Source organism: Brachyhypopomus gauderio, unplaced genomic scaffold, assembly GCF_052324685.1.
Source record: "Brachyhypopomus gauderio isolate BG-103 unplaced genomic scaffold, BGAUD_0.2 sc230, whole genome shotgun sequence".
Taxonomy (NCBI): Eukaryota; Metazoa; Chordata; class Actinopteri; order Gymnotiformes; family Hypopomidae; genus Brachyhypopomus; species Brachyhypopomus gauderio.
The window spans coordinates 72,745-92,208 of NW_027507051.1; the positions used below are offsets into that span (position 1 = coordinate 72,745).

A 19,464-nucleotide genomic window follows, 5' to 3' on the forward strand; every position below is an offset into this window, starting at 1 on the left:
CACTGGAAAATGTTACAGTTGATTAATCAATGAGAAATTTGTAATAAAAAGTGACATCTCATTCCTAATCCATAGGGTTCTATATGACATTGGTCCACCCTTTGCATCTAGAACAGCTTCAGCTATTGTGGGAAGGCTGTCCACAAGGTTTAGGAGTGTGTTTATGGGGAATTTTGACCATTCTTTCAGAAGTGCATTTGTAAGGTCACATACTGATGTTGGACGAGAAGACCTGGCTCTCAGTCTCCGCTCTAATTCATCCCAAAGGTGTTCTATCGGGTTGAGGTCAGGACTCTGTGCAGGCCAGTCAAGTTCATCCACACCAGACTCTGCCATCCATGTCTTTATGGACCTTGCTTTGTGCCCTGGTGCACAGTCATGTTGGAAGAGGAAGGGGCCAGCTGCAAACTGTTCCCACAAAGTTGAGAGCATGGAATTGTCCAAAATGTCTTGGTATGCTGAAGCATTCAGAGTTCCTTTCACTGGAACTAAGGGGCCAAGCCCAGCTCCCGAAAAACAACCCTACACCATAATCCCCCCTCCACCAAACTTTACACTTGACACAATGCAGACAAGTACCGTTCTCCTGGTAACCGCCAAACCCAGACTCGTCCATCAGATTGCCAGATGGAGAAGCGTGATTCGTCACTCCAGAGAACGCACCTCCACTGCTCTAGAGTCCAGTGGCGGCATGCTTTACACCACTGCATCCAATTTTTTGCAAAGCACTTGGTGATGTATGGCTTGGATGCAGCTGCTTGACCATGGAAGCCCATTCCATGAAGCTCTCTGCACACTGTTCTTGAGCTAATCTGAAGGCCACATGAAGTTTGCATGTCTGTAGAGATTGACAGAAAGTTGGTGACCTCTTCACTTTATGCGCTTCAGCATCCGCTGACCCTGATCCATCCGTTTACATGACCTACCACTTCATGCCATTTATCTTATTATGGCATGATACACAAAAGAATAAACATATGGTTTCAAAAACATAAACATGTAAGCATATAAGCATATCTGTAAACATATCTGTCTAGTCCTACACCATTTATCTAACTATGTGTCTGTCTAGCTCCACTGATTATATTGTTCCACTAGAACTACCAAACCTCTGCTGTTTGACAGTTATACCTTTAAGTCCCAAAGCACTGCCATATGACAGGTGTGAATAGCCCTTCTTGCCTCCAGTGTTATGTAAATGAGGCGTGTGTCAGGTGTGAGTGGTTGCTGCTTACACACCTTTCCTTACACACCTTGGCCGCCACATGAGACTGCAAGCTCTCTTGCAAGAAGTCTCCTCATCTACAGGACCATATGTTTGAGATTTGATTTGAGAAAGGTTGAAATAATGTGAAATTGACACAAACATAATATTTGAATTATAGTGGCATTTAAGTGGCATATTGATTAGTCAAAATGGCTCTGATTTTTTTAACCCTATATTAAGTCGTTTTTGTCTTTTGAAAAACTGCCAATAGCTAAAGATATTTTTACATAAATTTATACAAAAAACCCACAGCTACTTGAAATAGAATAATATTCTTGAGCAATTTTAACTTATCAATATGTTACTTTTTACAGTGTGTCTCTTCCAAAAACACAACAGCCATAACCAGCAAACAAAAATAGGAAATTTAGGAAATCTTACCAGAAGATAGTTCGGAGTCACTACTGTTTTTTTTTTTTTTTTGCTCACCTCCACCTCCCTATCTTTGGAGGACAACTTAATTTTTTTGTAAGGATCAAAAGAAAACAATTCTGTATAATACAGTTGTCACGGTGACAGCTCCGGACCCTTCCCTATGGACGTGTCGTTATGTCGTCTGCGTGCAGTTATGTCCATGTTTGTAGTTCCGTGGGTGTGGGTTGTTTGTGAGCGTGTTTGTAGTCGCACCTGTGCCTTGTCTCGAGATCATGAGGGTATGTGTTAATCACCTATTTAATGTGCGTTCGCGTAATGTCTTGTGCTCGTCTTTGTCTAAAGTTTTGTGCAAAGTAAATATCTACTTTAAAATGTTTCGCTGCGCTCCTATTTAATGAATAAATACCATATAAGCGGATGTTTCCCTGCTTTTTCCATTAGCTCCGTCTTTGTGTTTTTTCTCGAGTTTCTCTAAACTTTATTTATTGTCTCTAGGCTTTTACGCACGCCCAGTGTGCATCTTATTTATATCCTAAGGATATTAGAATATATTTAATTGTAGTATGGAGTGCAGCGAGGAATATGCCATCTTCGTGTGTGTTTACATTCCACCCTGGGCGGACGCGCAGGCAGCGTGTGACGTCATCCACTACACTGTCGCAGCGCTACAAACACAGCACTACAGACACAGCACTACAGACACAGCACCCTGACGCCTTCTATCTGATTGCTGGTGACTTTAATCACGTCACACTGGACTCACACCCTGCCTGCCTTTTTCCAGTTTGTGGACTGTCCCACCAGGAAAAACAGGACTATTGACCTGCTGTATGCTAATGTGAGGGACGCATACAGGGCCACCCCACTACCACCACAGGGGAAATCAGATCACAATCTGATGGTTTTCCTACAGCCTCAGTACAAACCACTAGTACTGAGGCAGCCCTCTACCTCTCGCTCATTAAGAGTTTGGTCTCCTGAAGCAGAAGAAGCCCTCATGGACTGCTTCAAGACCACTGATTGGAGTGTGCTGCTGCACCCACACGGTGAGGACATTAAGGGAGTGACACTGCGTTACGGACTACTTGAACTTCTGTATGGACGTAGCTGTTCCCACAAAGACTGTACGCTGCTTCCCAAATAACAAACCCTGTATCACCAGTGACGTCAAGGACCTCCTCAATCAGAAGAAGAGGGTGTTCAAAGATGGAAACTTGGTGGAGCTGAAGCGTGTACTGGGGAAACTCAAGGTTCGTCTAAAAGAGGCCAAAGAGTCCTACAGGATAAAGGTGGAGAGAAAGCTGCAGGACAACAACATGAAGGAGGTCTGGGGTGCGATGAAAACCATCACAGGGTGCAAAAACAAGAGCAGCAGCTCAGTGGATGGAGGTGTGGACAGAGAAAACCAGTTTACCAACTTCTACAACAGGTTTGACTGTCCTGCTCACGGCGTGTGCTGTCCAACTGGGTTTGCTGCTCCAACATGTCTTCAACCTGAGTCTACGCTTAAGGAAGGTTCCTGACACGTGGAAGATAACTTGCCTCATTCTAGTTCCCAAGAGGACACACCTGAAGGAGCTGAATGACTACAGGCCAGTTGCTCTGACGTCCCACGTGATGAAGACCATGGAGCGACTGCTGCTGTGTCACCTCAGACCTCAGGTCCACCAGGCTGAGGACCCACTGCAGTTTGGCTACCGGGAGAAGGTGGGGGTGGAGGACGCCATCCTCCATCTCCTGCACAGAGCTCACTCTCACCTGGACAAGGGGAGCGGTGCTGTGAGGGTCATGTTCTTTGACTTCTCCAGCACCTTTAACACCATCCAGCCCCTACTGCTGAGAGACAAGCTGATGGAGATGGAGGTGGACATGCACCTGGTCACCTGGATTACTGACTACCTTATGGGGAGACCACAACATGTCAGGATCAGGGACGGCTCCTCTGATACAGTGACCAGCAACACAGGAGCACCACAGTGGACCATTCACTCTCCAGTCCTGTTCACAAAGTGTCATCATTATGAATGACTGTCATGTCTCCTTCATGCATACCGATCATGTCCATTGATTATTTCCAGTTACTGATCTGTTCTGCTCCTCTCTGGTTGGTTCTGTTCCCACTGCTCCTGGTTTATTGAGGCTTTGGTTTCTTGATTCTTTACTTATCCCATTTGTACTGGTTTTGCCTGTTCTTGATATCTGCACTTGTTTTCGTATCAGTATAATGTCTTTGGATCTCCCATGTGTCACGGTCACAGCTCCGGACCCTTCCCTGTGGGCGTGTCGCTACGTTGTCTGCGTGTCGTTATGTCCATGTTTGTAGTTCCATGGATATGGGTCGTTTGTGAGCGTGTTCGTAGTCGCACCGGTTTCATTTGCTTTTATTTAGAATTTGTTTAATCTGTACACAAATTAGACACTTTATATTATAAATGTAAATTATTAGAGTTATTGAAAAACATGGCAGTAAACACCATGATTATTATACATACACAATCTTTAGTTTGTTGTTTATAAAGACATTCTATAAAGAAATGCTTAGACTCATGTTTATCATCATTTTGAAAAATGTGAAACAATGCAGTATATTTTTTAAATGTGAAGTAGAAAAACAATGAAATACATGTTCAAGTTCAAACATGGTTATTAGCCATTATTGAAGGGTAAAGTATCTCCAAACCAGTCGAGAAGATGTAATGGAGAAGAAGGAACGTTTACTCAGGGAGCAAGATACTGGTCTCCTCACACTGGTCTCCTCACACACTGTACACTGGATTTCTAGGTCTGATTGTGAAATACTGACATGTTAAACCACCTGTGTTTTCCTCACAGATGCTCCTGCTTACACGTCCTCTCAAGATCACCAGTCACTTTAGACACTAAACTGAAGGAAGAGACACAGAGAAAGAACCAAAATCAAACATATTAAATGTTCTTCTCACAGACCCAAGACTCTGTCACAGCCCAAATAATTTAGTCTCTATAACAAATGTATGAATACAGTCTTCACATCTGCCTTACACCATTTGTTTAATTTCAGGTCAAAGTCAAACCAGTTTGTGTGATATATTAGTGTGTGACGGTGAGGAAGCAGCAGAAGGCTGGAGCAGCAAAGGGTTTAATGTCCATTAAATATAAAACATTACGGCAAGAAAACATAAAACATTACAGCCAGCAAACATAAAACAGCTCCCAACAGGCACAAAATTAACTTGAGAAACACCTCCATGTACAGCATCTCTCTTATGTGCTCACACTGTCCGTCTTCAGGCCATGTCCAGGTGTGAGAGGAGATTATCAGAGAGTAATCGGACTCTGGGTGAGATTATCAGGGAGTAATCAGACTCTGGCTGAGATTACCAGGTAGTAATCAGACTCTGGATGGATTTCTTTTCCCCACACATCACAGCACTGAGCTGCTGCTCACTGATGGGCAGGTCCAAGAAGCGTGTTCTGGTGCGTTCACACACACACACACACACACACACACACACACACACACACACACACTGAGCTCATGCCGAGTTCAAAAGCACACAGTCCAAACACATTTAACCAGCGAGTAACATTAATGGTCCAATGAAGGTAATTTAAAAACCAGGACATTTCCTCACTTAAAAAAACCCGGGACGACCGGGACAGGATGTGAAATACGGACATGTCCCGGGAAATACGGACGTTTGGTCACCCTATACATTTAGCAGCTAAATTATCATTACTGACCTGCGCGTTAGCCCCAACATGTTTTGCGTTGAGGTGGTAACGAAGGGTGGAAGTGGAACGTTCCACGGTGCAAAAGTGTATCATGCGTTAAATGCGTTAAAATGCGTTAATTTTTTTAGTGCGTTAATTTTCCTGTAATTAATTAATCGAAATTAACGCGTTAAAGTTCCACCACTAATTAATATATTAATGAAAAACAAGCACACAAGTACTGCAGGGGTGTGTGGTGAACACACAACATCACCAGGGTTGCCAACTTTTCAAGATCACTTGGAGTGAGATTTGAACCTGGAGGTGGTGGCGAATGTAAATTGTCCATGGGGGGAGGGGGGGTGAATTGAATACTAGTTGTTGACGGTGGGGGGTGGGGGTGGCGAACGTAAATTGTTACCGGGCGGGGTGTAAAATGGACACAAATTAAGTATTATATCGCGATCGATCGCCAGTGGTTGGCGCCAGAGCGAACTAGTAACTCATTGAATCATAGATGTGGATCAGAGGTAAATAAACTAGATTTTTTTTTCGGCGTGAGAACTCGGAAGTGTGGCGTGTGAGCGTGTGAAGACGGTCAAATGCGTGTGTCTCACGCTCAATGCATGAGAGTTGGCAACCCTGGAACACCATCACTTCCTTCTTATCAACCTACTGCAGAATTTCACTCAGAGTAAAGGGCCTGCAGTCTGTAGATGTGACCTCATCACATAAACACATGAAGAACATGATGATTCATTCTGTTCTCTCTCCTCAGACCCTGTTACTCTGGACCCCAACACTGCACATCCAAACCTCCACCTGTCTGATGATCTCACTACTGTAGAATACAGACCACAGAACTCACTGCTTCCTGATAATCCAGAGAGATTTGATGAGTGTGCGTGTGTCCTGGGCTCTGAGGGCTTTAACTCAGGGACACACTGCTGGGATGTTGATGTTGGAGACAGTGAACACTGGGCACTGGGTGTAATTAGCGAGTCTGAATGGAGAAAGGGACAGAGGGTCCGGGGTTCAGTGTGGGGTCTGGTGAACCTAATGGGCACTTACTGGACACAGTGCACAGGACAGACACCTCACTTCCTCACACCTACAGAGAAAGTGCAGAGGGTCAGAGTTCAGCTGGACTGGGACAGGGGGAAAGTGACATTCACTGATCTTCTAACCAGTTCACACCTGTGCACTATAACACACACTTTTACTGACACTGTTTTCCCTTTATTCTGTAATTACAGTTCCTCTCCTATGAGGATCTTACCAGCAAAGATATCAGTAACAGTGGAACAGCAAAGTTAATGTTGCCTTGAATTAATCTGAATACATGTAATAACGAACATTATATTTATAAATATATATTTTGACTATCTTAGAAAATTCAATACGTTTTTCCTCAAAATATTAGAATCATGACCTTGATTATTGACTATTAACTTAGAAAATATTATTTTTAAATTTCTTTGTCATTAAATTTTTATAATCTGAATCATCAGAAAGTTTGAGTCCACTGAATGTGAATGTATTACATGTGAGAAATATGAATCTGATGTCCTGACTGGAATCTCTTACCATAATGATACCATAATAAATAATGTTCACCAGACCAAGTGTATAAGAGTGATGATCATTCTGCTGTATTGTCCCTGATTAAGTGTTTGATCTGTAAGTGATTTCCTGATCTCCTCCTCTGCTGTATTGATCCTGATTAAGTGTTTGATCTGTAAGTGTTTTCCTGACCTCCTCCTCTGCTGTATTGTCCCTGTGTCACGGTACGGCGGGCCCCCTACTGGTCGCCTCCATCCAGAGCGGCAGTTGTGATTCTTACTAGTAAGAACAGGATGTTCTCAGCTTCCATCTCCTTCTCTGTGTTTCTGATTTGATCTGAAAGAGATGCTATTTCTCCACTCATCTCCTCAATCTTCCTCCTCATCATGTGACTCTTCTGCTCCTCTTCCTCCTTCAGTGCAGCTCCTTCTGTGCAGCTTACTCATCAGGGAAATGTAACTGGGTGACAGAAGCAGCAGACAACGAGGATGGTGTCGTGGGATTGCACCGCACCGACCTGCAGGACCTGTGGACTTGTAAGGAGTGAGAGGGAATTAGAGACAGGTGTGTGTGATAATCAGTAGGCGGGGGATTGTAAGAGAGGCAGAGCCGTAGAAAGAGAGAGTTGCGACACTCTGTGATCTCGCCGCTTAGAGGTCACGTGGTTCATGGAGCCCCGTACAGTTCCAATCAAACACGAGCACTGAATGGTTTTAAGCGGGAAAGACATCAGCGGATACTGTATTTCTGGTAAATATTACAACATAATATGGATTAATTATCATTTTCCACATACTAACAACTTGATGATAAAAATATTTATTGATATAATTTTTTATAGTATCTTTGAACAAAACTAGAGTTACAAATAGCCTGTTGAAGCAGCCTGCACTATTAAAGGTTCAGGCATAGATTTATTTAGTCCACAAAACAACACTAAAAACACATTTAACATAGATTTATTCTGTAGTCTACACTACAACACTAAAATAACATCATTAAATACATAAATTAATTCATTAGCCACATTACAACACTAAAATAACATCATTAAATACATAAATTAATTAAACATTTTCGTTTCCCATCAAACTTCTACAGATTGATTTCTTATTGAACATGGTTGGCTGTGCAGCATTTGGATGTACCAATGGGTCCGAGAAAGGGATCCGGATGTATGGGTTTCCAAAAGATACCTACAGAAGAAAAAAGTGGTTGGCCCAAATCAGTAGAAGCAGAAAACTATGTGCAGTAAGTTCTGTTCATACACCATATGTGCAGATCATGATTTATTGTTTCATTTTTGTGTTGCATTGCGTACCTGACTTCAAATAAAGATATGATATGTGGTCTGAGATTCTGTGAGGAATTTAAACTCATTCTGCAGGCACACTTTGAGGGAGAACAATTCACGACAACCAAAACAGGCCAAGTGAAATTGAAAGCTGATGCTGTTCCAACCATATTTATCCATCGTCCTGAGCCTAAGAAAAGGAAGGCCCCTGCTCTGAGAACCCCAAAATCTCCTGTCATTTCTCTTGCAGTGACGAGTGACCACACATATTGTCCTAAAATAAAATTTGGTATGAATGATTTTAAATAATAATTCATACGATTATAATTAATAAAGTTAATTTGTATTTCAATTGCTAACCCTGTTTTTTAAACCTAACAATGCCATGCAATAATTTCAGATATTACTGAAGGAAATGAGGAAAGACAGAGAAGGGAAAGTGAGGGAAGTGAAATAAGGGAAGGTGGAGGCTGTGAGGAGACTGAGAGAGGTATACCAGAAAGTAGTGAGCCAAGTACGAGTGTGCAGCATCCAAGTGAGCCAGGGGCAAGTGAGAGAGACCTGAGGGAGAACCTCAAAACACAAATAAAATGTTTAGAAGCAGCCCTTAAACGACAAAAAAGAATAAATGCAGTCCTACGGAGAAAAAATTTAGTTAGGGAAAAGAAATGTGGAGCAGTTTTTTCTAAAACTCAGATGAATGCAATTGGAATGAAGAGCAAGAGGGGCATCAGATGGGGTAATGACATTAAAAAGGCCATAAAACTCTACAGGCTCAAAAGGCTACAAGCTCCTGCAGGACATGAAGATTCCTCTCCCTGACATTAGTACCCTGCAAAGAAGACTACAGTTTATAAAGATGGAACCAGGAATATTGGGGGAAGTGTTTGACATGCTTAAGCTGAAGGTAGATAGCCTAAATGTGGTGGAGAAGGAATGTGTGCTGACTCTTGATGAGATGTCAATCACACCAAGCGTGGAACTGCACCTGGGAACAGGAAAGCTTTATGGGGATGTGACTTTTACCTGGCCACACAGGAGAAGCAACGCATGCATGTGCTTTTATGTTGGCAGGGAGCACAACACGCTGGAAACAAGTAGTGGCTTACCACTACAGTGGTAACTCCACTGATGGGGCAGTTTATAAACCACTCATTTTAGACATTATTCACAGAGCAGACTCCATAGGCCTACATGTTATTAATATCACCACTGACATGGGCAGCCCTAAACGGGCAATGTGGAAGGCTTTCGGAGTGGACCATAATAAAACATCTATTCCACATCCAGCAAAACCAGACAGAAGGCTATACTTTATGCCAGATGTCCCACATCTAGTTAAGAACTTGAGAAGTGCCCTTGTCCGTGGACAGACGTTTACAATTCCTCCAGATATAGTGGAGAGGGAGAAGCTCTCTTCCTGTGAAGCTTTGATTGGCCCGTTGCAAGATTTGGTGGCTTTTCAAGAGGGGATGACACAAAAAATTGCTCCAAATGTGTCCCATAAAACCCTTCACCCCAGTCATTTTGACAAGATGAAGGAAGGCCCTGCATTAAATGTCTTTAGCAAAACAACAAGTGCCGGGCTGAAATACATGGTGGAGCAAGAACAGCGAGCTGACTCTTACCTGACAATAGCATGGTTCCTGGAGCAGGTGAACCACTGGTTTGACATCATGTCTTCTCCCCACCCAGTAATGGCACTGAGCAGGCATAATAACCATCAATATCATAAATCTATCATGTTCCTTCAGCAAATGAACCAGTTGTTTCATGGTCTGAAGATTGGTCGACAGGGTAGCTGGAAACCTGTGCAAACGATTATGGCAACATCCACAATATTGTCAATCCAAGAAGACATGCTGGCCCAGGGACACTTTTTTGTGTTGACAAGCAGGTTTACACAAGACTGTCTTGAAAACCTGTTTAGCTGCATAAGACAGAGGAATCCAGTCCCAACTCCTGTAGAGTTTCACCAGGCACTAAGATCAATATCAGTTGGACAGTTTCTTATTACACTAAAATCAGGAAGCTATCAGGAGGATGACAGTAGCCTATTGGCAGACTTCCTGGATGCTAAAGAGGAATTTCCCAGTCCTGGCATCAGAGTGGATGACCTGTTGGAGCACAACCCTGTGACTACACCCTCACCTGACTACACAAAAATGGAGACCTGTGCTCTCTATCATCTGACAGGCTACATTGTGAATCAAGTAATCAAATATTCCAAAATTTGTAATGAATGTCAAATTGCAATTAAGCACAGTAATGAGAGCCCTGAAGAAGAGCACAGTATTTTACTAAAATTATTTACTAAAGGTATCTAAAATGCAGAAATAAACTAACAAGTGACCACTTAACTATAACAGTAATACTAATCACATTTATGGAGGATTATATAGGAAACGATGAATAATTCATTAACTTACCAAAAAAACAGCCGCAGAAATGCTTCAAATAAACGCAGTTCAATGCTGGAACTATAGCATGTTTGGAACTATTGGTCTCCCCATGGCACGTTTACTTCCGCATTCCTGAATTACCATAGGAGTCCATGGGAGTATTTCTACGGCATCGCGACCGGCGCGAGGTTCCGAGTGCCGACAATGACGTAATCGCGGTGGCTCCGCCCCTGCGCGAGGTCCCCGTGTGCTGTCGCCCCCCCCCCCCCCCCCCCCCCCCCCCCCCCCCGTCAACAACTTACACTCGCCACACCCTCAAGCGATCTTGAAAAGTTGGCAACCCTGGTATTATTTTTTCTTGTGAGTGGTATTAAAAAGGTCAGATACCCTGATTGTGTTTGTTTCCTTTTTATCTTTAATTTCTCTTTTCCTTTTGTCTTCTTATTTTTGCTTCCTTTTAATGTTTCTTTTTTATTTATTCTGTAAAGCACTTTGAGTTGCATGTATGTATTAAAGGTGCTTCACAAATAAAGGTTATTATTATTATTATATAATTATAAATACACACAGACTGAGTTGAGGTTTTCGTGATCAGTAATTATTAATTGTTAGTGGACTACTACTCCCTAGTGAGGACAAACTACCAACTACAAACCTTATTTGTTATCTCCTTCACAAACAGCTCCACCCCTCCATACACAGATGTACAAGGAAGTTAACCATGTAACACCACACTAGTCTTTATTAATTCTGTGTTCAGGTGAGTAATTAATATAATGAGAACCTCTTAAATCTGGTATTCACTTATTTCTGCCTTATTTATGAAAGGAGACTAAACTCCCTCAGCTGGATAAAGGACTACAGTGACTGATTCTCTCCTGTGCTACAGTGTTTATGACAGAAGACCTAAATGTGAAAGTGATGTTTGGGCAAAAGGAGACATTACAGACTGTAACTAAACTGTAAAAACTAAGGCAGTGTTAGCTGACGTTCTCCGATTCAATCAGGTGAATCAATAGTGAATTGGCGCCATCTGGTGGAAAGATCATAAAGGTTTTCATCTTTTTGAATTATTTAAACAGTCCCCTCCTCCCTGTACACAGCTGCCCATTTAAGTGAGTAAATCTTTGAATGCCACACCTGTCTTGACTCACGTCGGGCATAAATGTTTAGATAATCTCTAAACTCTGGCATCAACTCCTTAAACTCGCTAACCTGGATGAAGAACTACACTTAGACTAAGGAATTGACGTTTGGGCAGAACGATCTATTACAGCAGCTGTTGGAGGAAATGGCTGCTACAAACACTCTGTCAGAAGAAGAGTTTTCATGTCCTGTGTGCTGTGACATCTTCAGGGAACCTGTTTTACTGCCATGTACCCACAGTGTGTGTAAAACCTGTCTGCAGCAGTTCTGGCAAACCAAGAGATCTCAAGAATGTCCAGTTTGTAGAAGAAGATCCTTTAATTCCAACCCTCCTCTTAATCTTGCACTAAAGAACCTGTGTGAGTCTTTTCTAGCGAGCAGGAGTCAGAGATCTTCAGCAGGGTCTGAAGTGCTCTGCGGTCTGCACAATGAGAAACTCAAAGTCTTCTGTCTGGAGGACCAACAGCCTGTGTGTGTGGTGTGTCAGATTTCAAAGGCACATAAAACTCACGACTGCTGTCCAGTAGATGAAGCTGTTTGTGACTTTAAGGTATGAAACATACTATATATATTTAACTGTAATATCTGTTTTCTTCCATGGTTTAGATTATTTTGAAATGAATATTAAATAGGCTAGATTAAACCTGTCAGGGGATGGGATTTGAAATTAAATCAAACCTTCACAGTTATTATATTTAAAGTTTATTTATTCAAAATTAAAATATAAATAACATTTTTAGACACATACTGTAAATATATAGTATTACTATTTTACAGTAAACGAAACTTGGTCAAAGAGTAAACGTGGTATTCTTTTCATTCTTGACATTATTTTGTAATCTTTGTAATCTCCAGCACAGATACAGACACTGAGATTAAATCCTGTAAGACTTGTACCGTCCTCTGCCATTTTTACAGAACAAACTCAAGACCTCACTGGAGTCTCTACAGCAGCATCTGAAGGTCTTAGAGGAACATAAACAAGCCAGTGAGAAAACAGCAGCACACATTAAGGTGAAAGGTCACTCTGAGTTCTGAATGGTGCTGTGATCACTGTCCACGTACACCATAATGAAACACACACATTTGGACAGTTAATATTTCCTCATCATCTCCCATTCCAGTATCAGGCCCAGCACACAGAGAGGCAGATAAAGGAGGAGTTTGAGAAGATCCACCAGTTTCTAAGAGATGAAGAAGCAGCAAGAATAGCTGCACTGAAGGAGGAAGAGGAGCTGAAGAGTCACATGATGAGGAGGAAGATTGAGGAGATGAGTGGAGAAATAGCATCTCTTTCAGATCAAATCAGAAACACAGAGAAGGAGATGGAAGCTGAGAACATCCCGTTCTTACTAGTAAGAATCACTCAGTCTGTATCTTTCTCCCTCTCTCTCTCTCTCTCTCTCACACACACACACAAACACACACACACACACACACACACACAAATGCATAAATAAAATGTTTTGACAATTGTTTTAGTTTGTGTGAGTGTGTGTGTGTGTAAGGGTCTTTAGACACATTGATGTTATTATCATATAAGGAAGATGCATGTTTGACCCTCATATAAACAAAATGACTAAAATTTGATTTCACTTTCTGTGTTTGTCCCTCTGTTTCCTTCTCAGAACGTGTCGTCCACATTGAAACAGTACGTGATTATTATTTCTGTTCTGCCCTCATTAAAGAGTTCCCCTTCCTTAATTAGACAGACAGATGACTCCTACAACGCACCAGTTGGATTTGGAGAATTTATTCAAATCAACAGAGTGCAAAGGGGTAAACTAAAATAAAGAAGCAAAATAAGACACACAATCAGCAAAAAATATGTACTTATTACCATATCTAGTACATCTACTTCAAGCATAAAGCCTAGAACTAGCCTAGCAAGATACTAACTAGCTTAACATATGAAATAGCGAGATGCTAAATGATCAACAACGGTTACATCAATGAAATTACAAACTGCAGAAATATACACATCTTATGTTTATACATAAACATATCCATGAAAATACTGACAGACGATGCTTCTACAAGTGATTTCACATGACGATGGGCGCAAATATGTAAGCTGTTAAATCTTCCGTGTTCAAAACTGGTCTGACAAACAAAACAAAACTAACGGTCACATTCTATATACGTCACAGGCTTACCGTAAATCTCAAACGCCACCTAGTGGCAAGAAAGGTAAATAACACATAGAATACTTTTACAATGAACCCAGTCCAGAACACTTCCCGCCTGGTATCTAAAAAGATGCCACCTTTTATCCAGGTGAATTTAGGTACTATAAACACTAATCAGTCTCTGGGGAAAGTAGGACGACCTCAGAGACTGGCCGCAGAAAAGTCTGGCTTGACCCGTCCCTTAAAGTCTTGAACTCCACCTTCCTTACCCTCCCATCCGTGCTGGGGAAAGTCTCGATGATGATGCCCATGGGCCAGTTGTTCCTCTGCAACTGGTCATTTTTCAAGAGGATAACATCCCCTTCTTTCAAATTGCATGTCTCCTTTCTCCACTTCCTGCGTCTCTGCAGAGTGGGGAGGTACTCAGCCTTCCATCGATGCCAAAAGGTGGTGGCGAGGCTTTGGACCTGCCTCCACTGCTTGCCGTAGAGGTCCTTCTTGTCGAATTCACCCTTGGGAGGAGGGAGGGCACCAACCTTCTGCGTGAGAAGTGTTGCAGGCGTCAGGATGAATGGGGAGTTGGGGTCTGTCGACACAGGAACCAGAGGGCGGGCGTTTAGAATAGCTGAGACCTCTGCCATGAGCGTGGTCAGGACCTCGTGCGCGAGCCTTTCTGGGCCGGCCTTCAACAGCATCGCGTCTAGGATCCGCCTCGCCAGTCCGATTAGTCCAGGGGTCACCAACCTTTTTGAAACTGGGAGCTACTTCTTGGAGACCAATTATTGCGGAGGGCTACCAGATGAATTCGCATCAATCTAATGAAAAGTTGTTGAGCGGGGGGGGGGGGGGGGGGGGGGGGGTGCGAGTGCGAGTGTCAATTGCTAAGCGGGAAGACCGCTAGCAACCGCGGCCAATCTATAATAGTAGCAAAAACATAAACGATGCAGCGCTTTGGTGCATGGCACTATAGTGAGCTATTTTTAAAACAAGCCCGCAGGCGACTCGTGACGTCCTCGCGGGCGACATGGTGCCCGCGGGCACCACGTTGGTGACCCCTGGATTAGTCGTTCCCAACTGCCCCCCATGTGCGAAGAGTGTGGTGGGTTGAAGATCCACTTACACCCATTGTCACCGAGATATCCTTGCACTTCCTTGTCGCTGGTCACAGAGTTCATCTGCAACTCCTTACAGGCGCCGACGAAGTTGGTGCCACAATCGCTCCTGATCTGTTTTGCTGGCCCTCTTAGTGAGAAGAACCGTTGTAGAGCGTTGATGAAACTCGAAGAGTCCATTGACTCCAGAACTTCTATATGTGTGGCTCTGGTGCTCATGCACGTAAAAAGTGCAGCCCATCTTTTGCTGCTGGCCAATCCGCCCCTGGTCCGAAGACGTCCACACCCACAAATGTGAAGGGAGGATCTGTGCTTAGGCGGTCGGCAGGTAAGTCGGCCATCTTTTGAGTCTCCATCTTCCTTTCTTTCTTCTACATGTGACACAGTGATGAAGGATGCTGTAGATACGACGTTTCCCACTAATAATCCACAGCCCTGCCGCTCGCACCGCACCCTCTGTGAGGTGCCGCCCTTGGTGCTGGACCTGCTCATGATAATGCCGGATTAGCAAGGTTGTGACATGGCTCTGCCCAGGTAAGATTACAGGACTAACCTCTCTGCTACCCATGTTTGCCTTGGACAAGCGCCCTCCAACCCTGAGGATGCCTGCACTGTCAAGGTAAGGACACAGGCTAAGGAGCGGGCTCTGCTTGGGAATGTCTATTCCTCCCCTAATGCATTCCAAAGTCTCCGCGAAGGCATCTTGTTGGACCGACCGTATTATGATGTTTCTCGCTTCCTCCAAGTCTTCTGTAGGATTGGGCCCTTCATGCATGTGCCAACCCTTGCAGCTGCCCTGTGTGAAGGAGTTTAGCAACTGCTCGATTGAGTGACCGCCAGCTGGAGAACCTCTCAAAATGTGTAGGGCCGAGTTGCTTAGTGGTAACCCTGTTGAAATGACAAGTGATCTGCGGGCGGATGTCAGAGTCAGAGTTAGGGTCGACCAAGTCAAAGGAACTAGACGTTGGTTCAACTTCATTAGCTGTCAACAGGAATGGTGGTCCGCGTAGCCATGTGGTGTGAGTTAGACTGCCTGCAGGGACTGCTCGTGAGCCGTGGTCAGCAGGGTTTTGGCCGGAGGGCACGTACTTCCATTGATTAGGGCTTGTTGACCTCCTAATTCGCTGCATCCTATTGCTCACATAAACATGGAATCGTCTTGATTCATTGTGGATGTAGCCTAGGACCACTTTACTATCCGTGTAAAAGGTCACAGCATCGAAGATGGTGTCCATCTCATCTACAAGTGTGTCTGCAATCTCTACAGCCAGGACCGCAGCACACAGCTCGAGCCTTGGGACTGTGGTTTCTGGACGTGGAGCGAGCTTGGCTTTGCCAAACATGAACCCAACTTCCACATCGCCACTCGTATTGGCTGTCCTCACATAAGCAACAGCAGCTATAGCAGTGGTGGAAGCATCACAGAATACACACAGGGCCTTATTACTTACTTGGCGGAGAGAGATGGAGGTGTATTGACGCGGGATCTTGAGCTGTTCAAGTTCCTTCAGAGAGTCCCTCCACAGTTTCCATTCCCTGTACCTTTCCTCAGGAAGAGGGGCATCCCAGTCGCATGACTCGGTGGTAAGCCCTCTCAGTATGGATCTTCCTCGAATGCTCACAGGAGCAGCAAAACCTAATGGGTCGAACAGACTGTTTACTGTCGACAGGACCCCACGTCTTGTGTATGGCTTTTCTCCATCAGCAACGCGGAAGGTGAACACATCATCTGAAACATCCCAGCTCACCCCTAAACTTCTCTGCATGGGAAAGGGATCTATGCTAAGATCCAGGTCTTTCACCCCTTTAGCCAGGTCGTCAGAAGGGAAAGCTCTCATCACACCCACCCTGTTAGATAAGATCTTGTGAAGCCGGAGGTTGGAGATAGCCAACATGGATTGAGTATTGTGAAGAAGAGTGATGGCCTCCTCTTCTGAAGAGACAGACAGGAGGCCATCATCAACGTAGAAATTCCTCTCAACGAATAGCCTAGCCTCTTTTCCATACTCCCTCTCTCCTTCTGCAGCAGCTCTTCGGAGCCCATATGCGGCTACGGACGGTGACGGGCTATTTCCAAAGACATGTACACGCATCCTGTACTCAATGACATCATCATCCAGGTCATTATTACGATGCCAGAGGAAGTGCAGAAAATTCCGATGGTCCTCACGTACTACAAAGCAATGGAACATCTGCTGGATGTCAGTGGTTACTGCTACTGGCTCCCTCCTAAACCGTAGCAATACCCCGAGCAAACTGTTGTTCATGTTTGGGCCCGTAAGAAGGACATCATTGAGGGACACCCCTTGGTATTGCGCGCTGGAGTCGAATACCACCCTCACCTGCCCAGGCTTCTGAGGATGATATACTCCAAAGAACGGTAGATACCAGCACTCCTCATCTGGTGGGGAAGGTGGTGCTACTTCAGCATGACCATTCTCAAAGAGCTTGCTCATGAACTCAATGAAATGCTCTCTCTTTTCTGAGTGTTTCCTTAGCGTCCTGGTAACTGCAGCAAGACGAGTCCTTGGCTGCTCACAGTTGTTTGGCAGACGCTGGCGTGGGCTCCGGAAGGGGAGAGGAGCCTCCCAGCTGTTGTCATCACCCTGTTTCAGTTCCTTCTCCATAATTGTCAGGAAGGCAATATCTTCCATAGATGGGGCCGTCTTCTCATCATCTCTTGTGTTACAGAAGATGAACTTCCCCATGAGTCGGGTTTTGTCATTTGGCAGGGATGGTTGATTGGAGAATGAAGGATCCTGAAACTGGCCAATGAGATTGAGCTTCTCCTTGAGTTCGATCTTGTTGGGGCAGGGACAAAGGACACTGGGACGCCCATTCTCAAGAACATAAGTTCTGTAGACATTCACAGGCGAGGGTGCGTGCGCGCCATTAATACACACATCCCCTACTATCACCCAGCCGAGGGCTAATCGCTGGGCAAAGGGAGCATGTGGGGGGCCATTGCGCTGTTCAAGAACCTTGTGCACCTGGATCATGTCTCTTCCTAAAAGGAGTAAGATCTCGGCCTCCGGATCAAGAGGAGGTATTTTTGAGGTGAGGGACTTCAGGTGTGAATGGTGCATCACAGCAGCTGGCGTAGGTATCTCTGCCCTATTGTCAGGCAGTTGATCACACTCAATGAGTGTAGGTAGAGCTAGACTGTTTTTTTCATCAGCCGACTCCACGATGAACCCCCTGGCTCTGTGGCCGGCAGCCTCTGACACACCTGCACAGGTTTTGAGTGTGTAAGGAGAAGTGTCGTTGGCTATGTTGAACATCTCAAAGAATGATGACCTGGCTAGTGACCTATTACTCTGGTCGTCCAGGATGGCATATGCTCTCCTTTTCTCCTCAGGTCGGTCTTTAGGATATACGTAGACCAGACTAATTTTAGTGCATGACTTAGTAATTGCGCTGTCTCCACAGACCTCTGTGCAGATTGAGGTAGTGACTGAAGCGGAAGAAAGTCCTTCTCCCTCCCCGCCATGCTCTTCTGAGGAGCCGCTAGCAGGCTTTGTCGACCATGGTGCAGGACCGGCATGAAGGGCTGCGATGTGCTTGTCACTGTTGCATTCAGAGCACTGGATGATGTCCTTGCAGTCCTTAGCTTGGTGAGAGGTTGAAGAACAACAACGGAAGCAAATACTATTTTCTCTAAGGAAGGCCTTACGCTCGTCCAGCAGTTTTGCTCTAAAGGCTCTACACTTAGATAGGGGGTGGGGCTTTTTATGTATGGGACACTCTTTATCAAAGTTGCCTGAACCCTTAGTCTCGCTCTCCTTGGGGTGATTGGCCACCTCTATTTTATGCACAGCTACGGATTTAGCTGACCTAGGTGAGTATTTCTCCCCTCTAGGTGGCGTATTGTGGGGCACTGCTGCAGCAAAGCTCGGATCGTTCCTCATCCTTGCTTCTGAACGAATGAAGTCGGCAAACACAGAAAAGGGTGGGAAGATGGCGTGGTGTTTTTCTTTATACTTAGTACCGTGCGCCATCCACTTCTCCTGCAGGTTAAACGGCAATTTTTCCAAGATAGGGTTAATGCCTTGCGCAGTGTCCAGGTAAGCTAAGGCAGGCAGGAACCCATCCTCTTTGGCTGCCTGTATCTCCAGGAGAAGGTCGCCTAGCTCTCGTAGTTGCTTGGGTTCTTTATTGGAGAACTTAGGGAATTGTTCAAGCTTGTGGAAGAGAGCCGCCTTCATGGCCTCTGGTGATCCATAAACCTCCTCTAATCTCTGCCAGACCATACTGAGGGCCTGACTTGGGTCATTGATACGAACTGACCTCAATCTCCTAGCGTGATCCGTCGACTCTGGACCAAGCCATTTAATCAGAAGGTCAAGCTCCTCACTAGGTTTCAGACCCAGATCTTCAATGGCGTTAGAGAAGTTGGACCTCCAAGCCCAGTAATTTTCGGGTTTGTCATTGAACTTTGTGAGTCCAGCTGTGAGTAGCTCACGGCGAGCTAAGAACCTTCCCA

The 19,464-nt window shown here is 44.5% G+C and overlaps 1 protein-coding gene and 1 long non-coding RNA gene across 2 annotated transcripts in view; one reads left to right on the plus strand and one right to left on the minus strand.

The window, feature by feature from the left end:
• Window positions 1–8,111: 8,111 nt before the first annotated feature.
• LOC143503736 (uncharacterized) lies at window positions 8,112–10,736 on the minus strand. Its single transcript, XR_013127229.1, has 3 exons — window positions 10,622–10,736; window positions 9,821–10,001; window positions 8,112–8,765 (listed from the first exon to the last, which is right to left on the minus strand). It is a non-coding gene; the product is annotated as an uncharacterized LOC143503736 (long non-coding RNA).
• A 1,008-nt stretch (window positions 10,737–11,744) lies between these two features.
• The window catches only part of LOC143503737 (E3 ubiquitin-protein ligase TRIM39-like), an 81,205-nt gene continuing 73,485 nt past the window's right edge, over window positions 11,745–19,464 (plus strand). Inside the window, exons 1-4 of the mRNA XM_076995695.1 lie at window positions 11,745–12,290; window positions 12,659–12,754; window positions 12,865–13,095; window positions 13,369–13,391. Coding sequence (XP_076851810.1) covers window positions 11,886–12,290; window positions 12,659–12,754; window positions 12,865–13,095; window positions 13,369–13,391 — 755 coding nt within the window. The 5' untranslated portion in view covers window positions 11,745–11,885. The remainder of the gene's footprint in view (window positions 12,291–12,658; window positions 12,755–12,864; window positions 13,096–13,368; window positions 13,392–19,464) is intronic.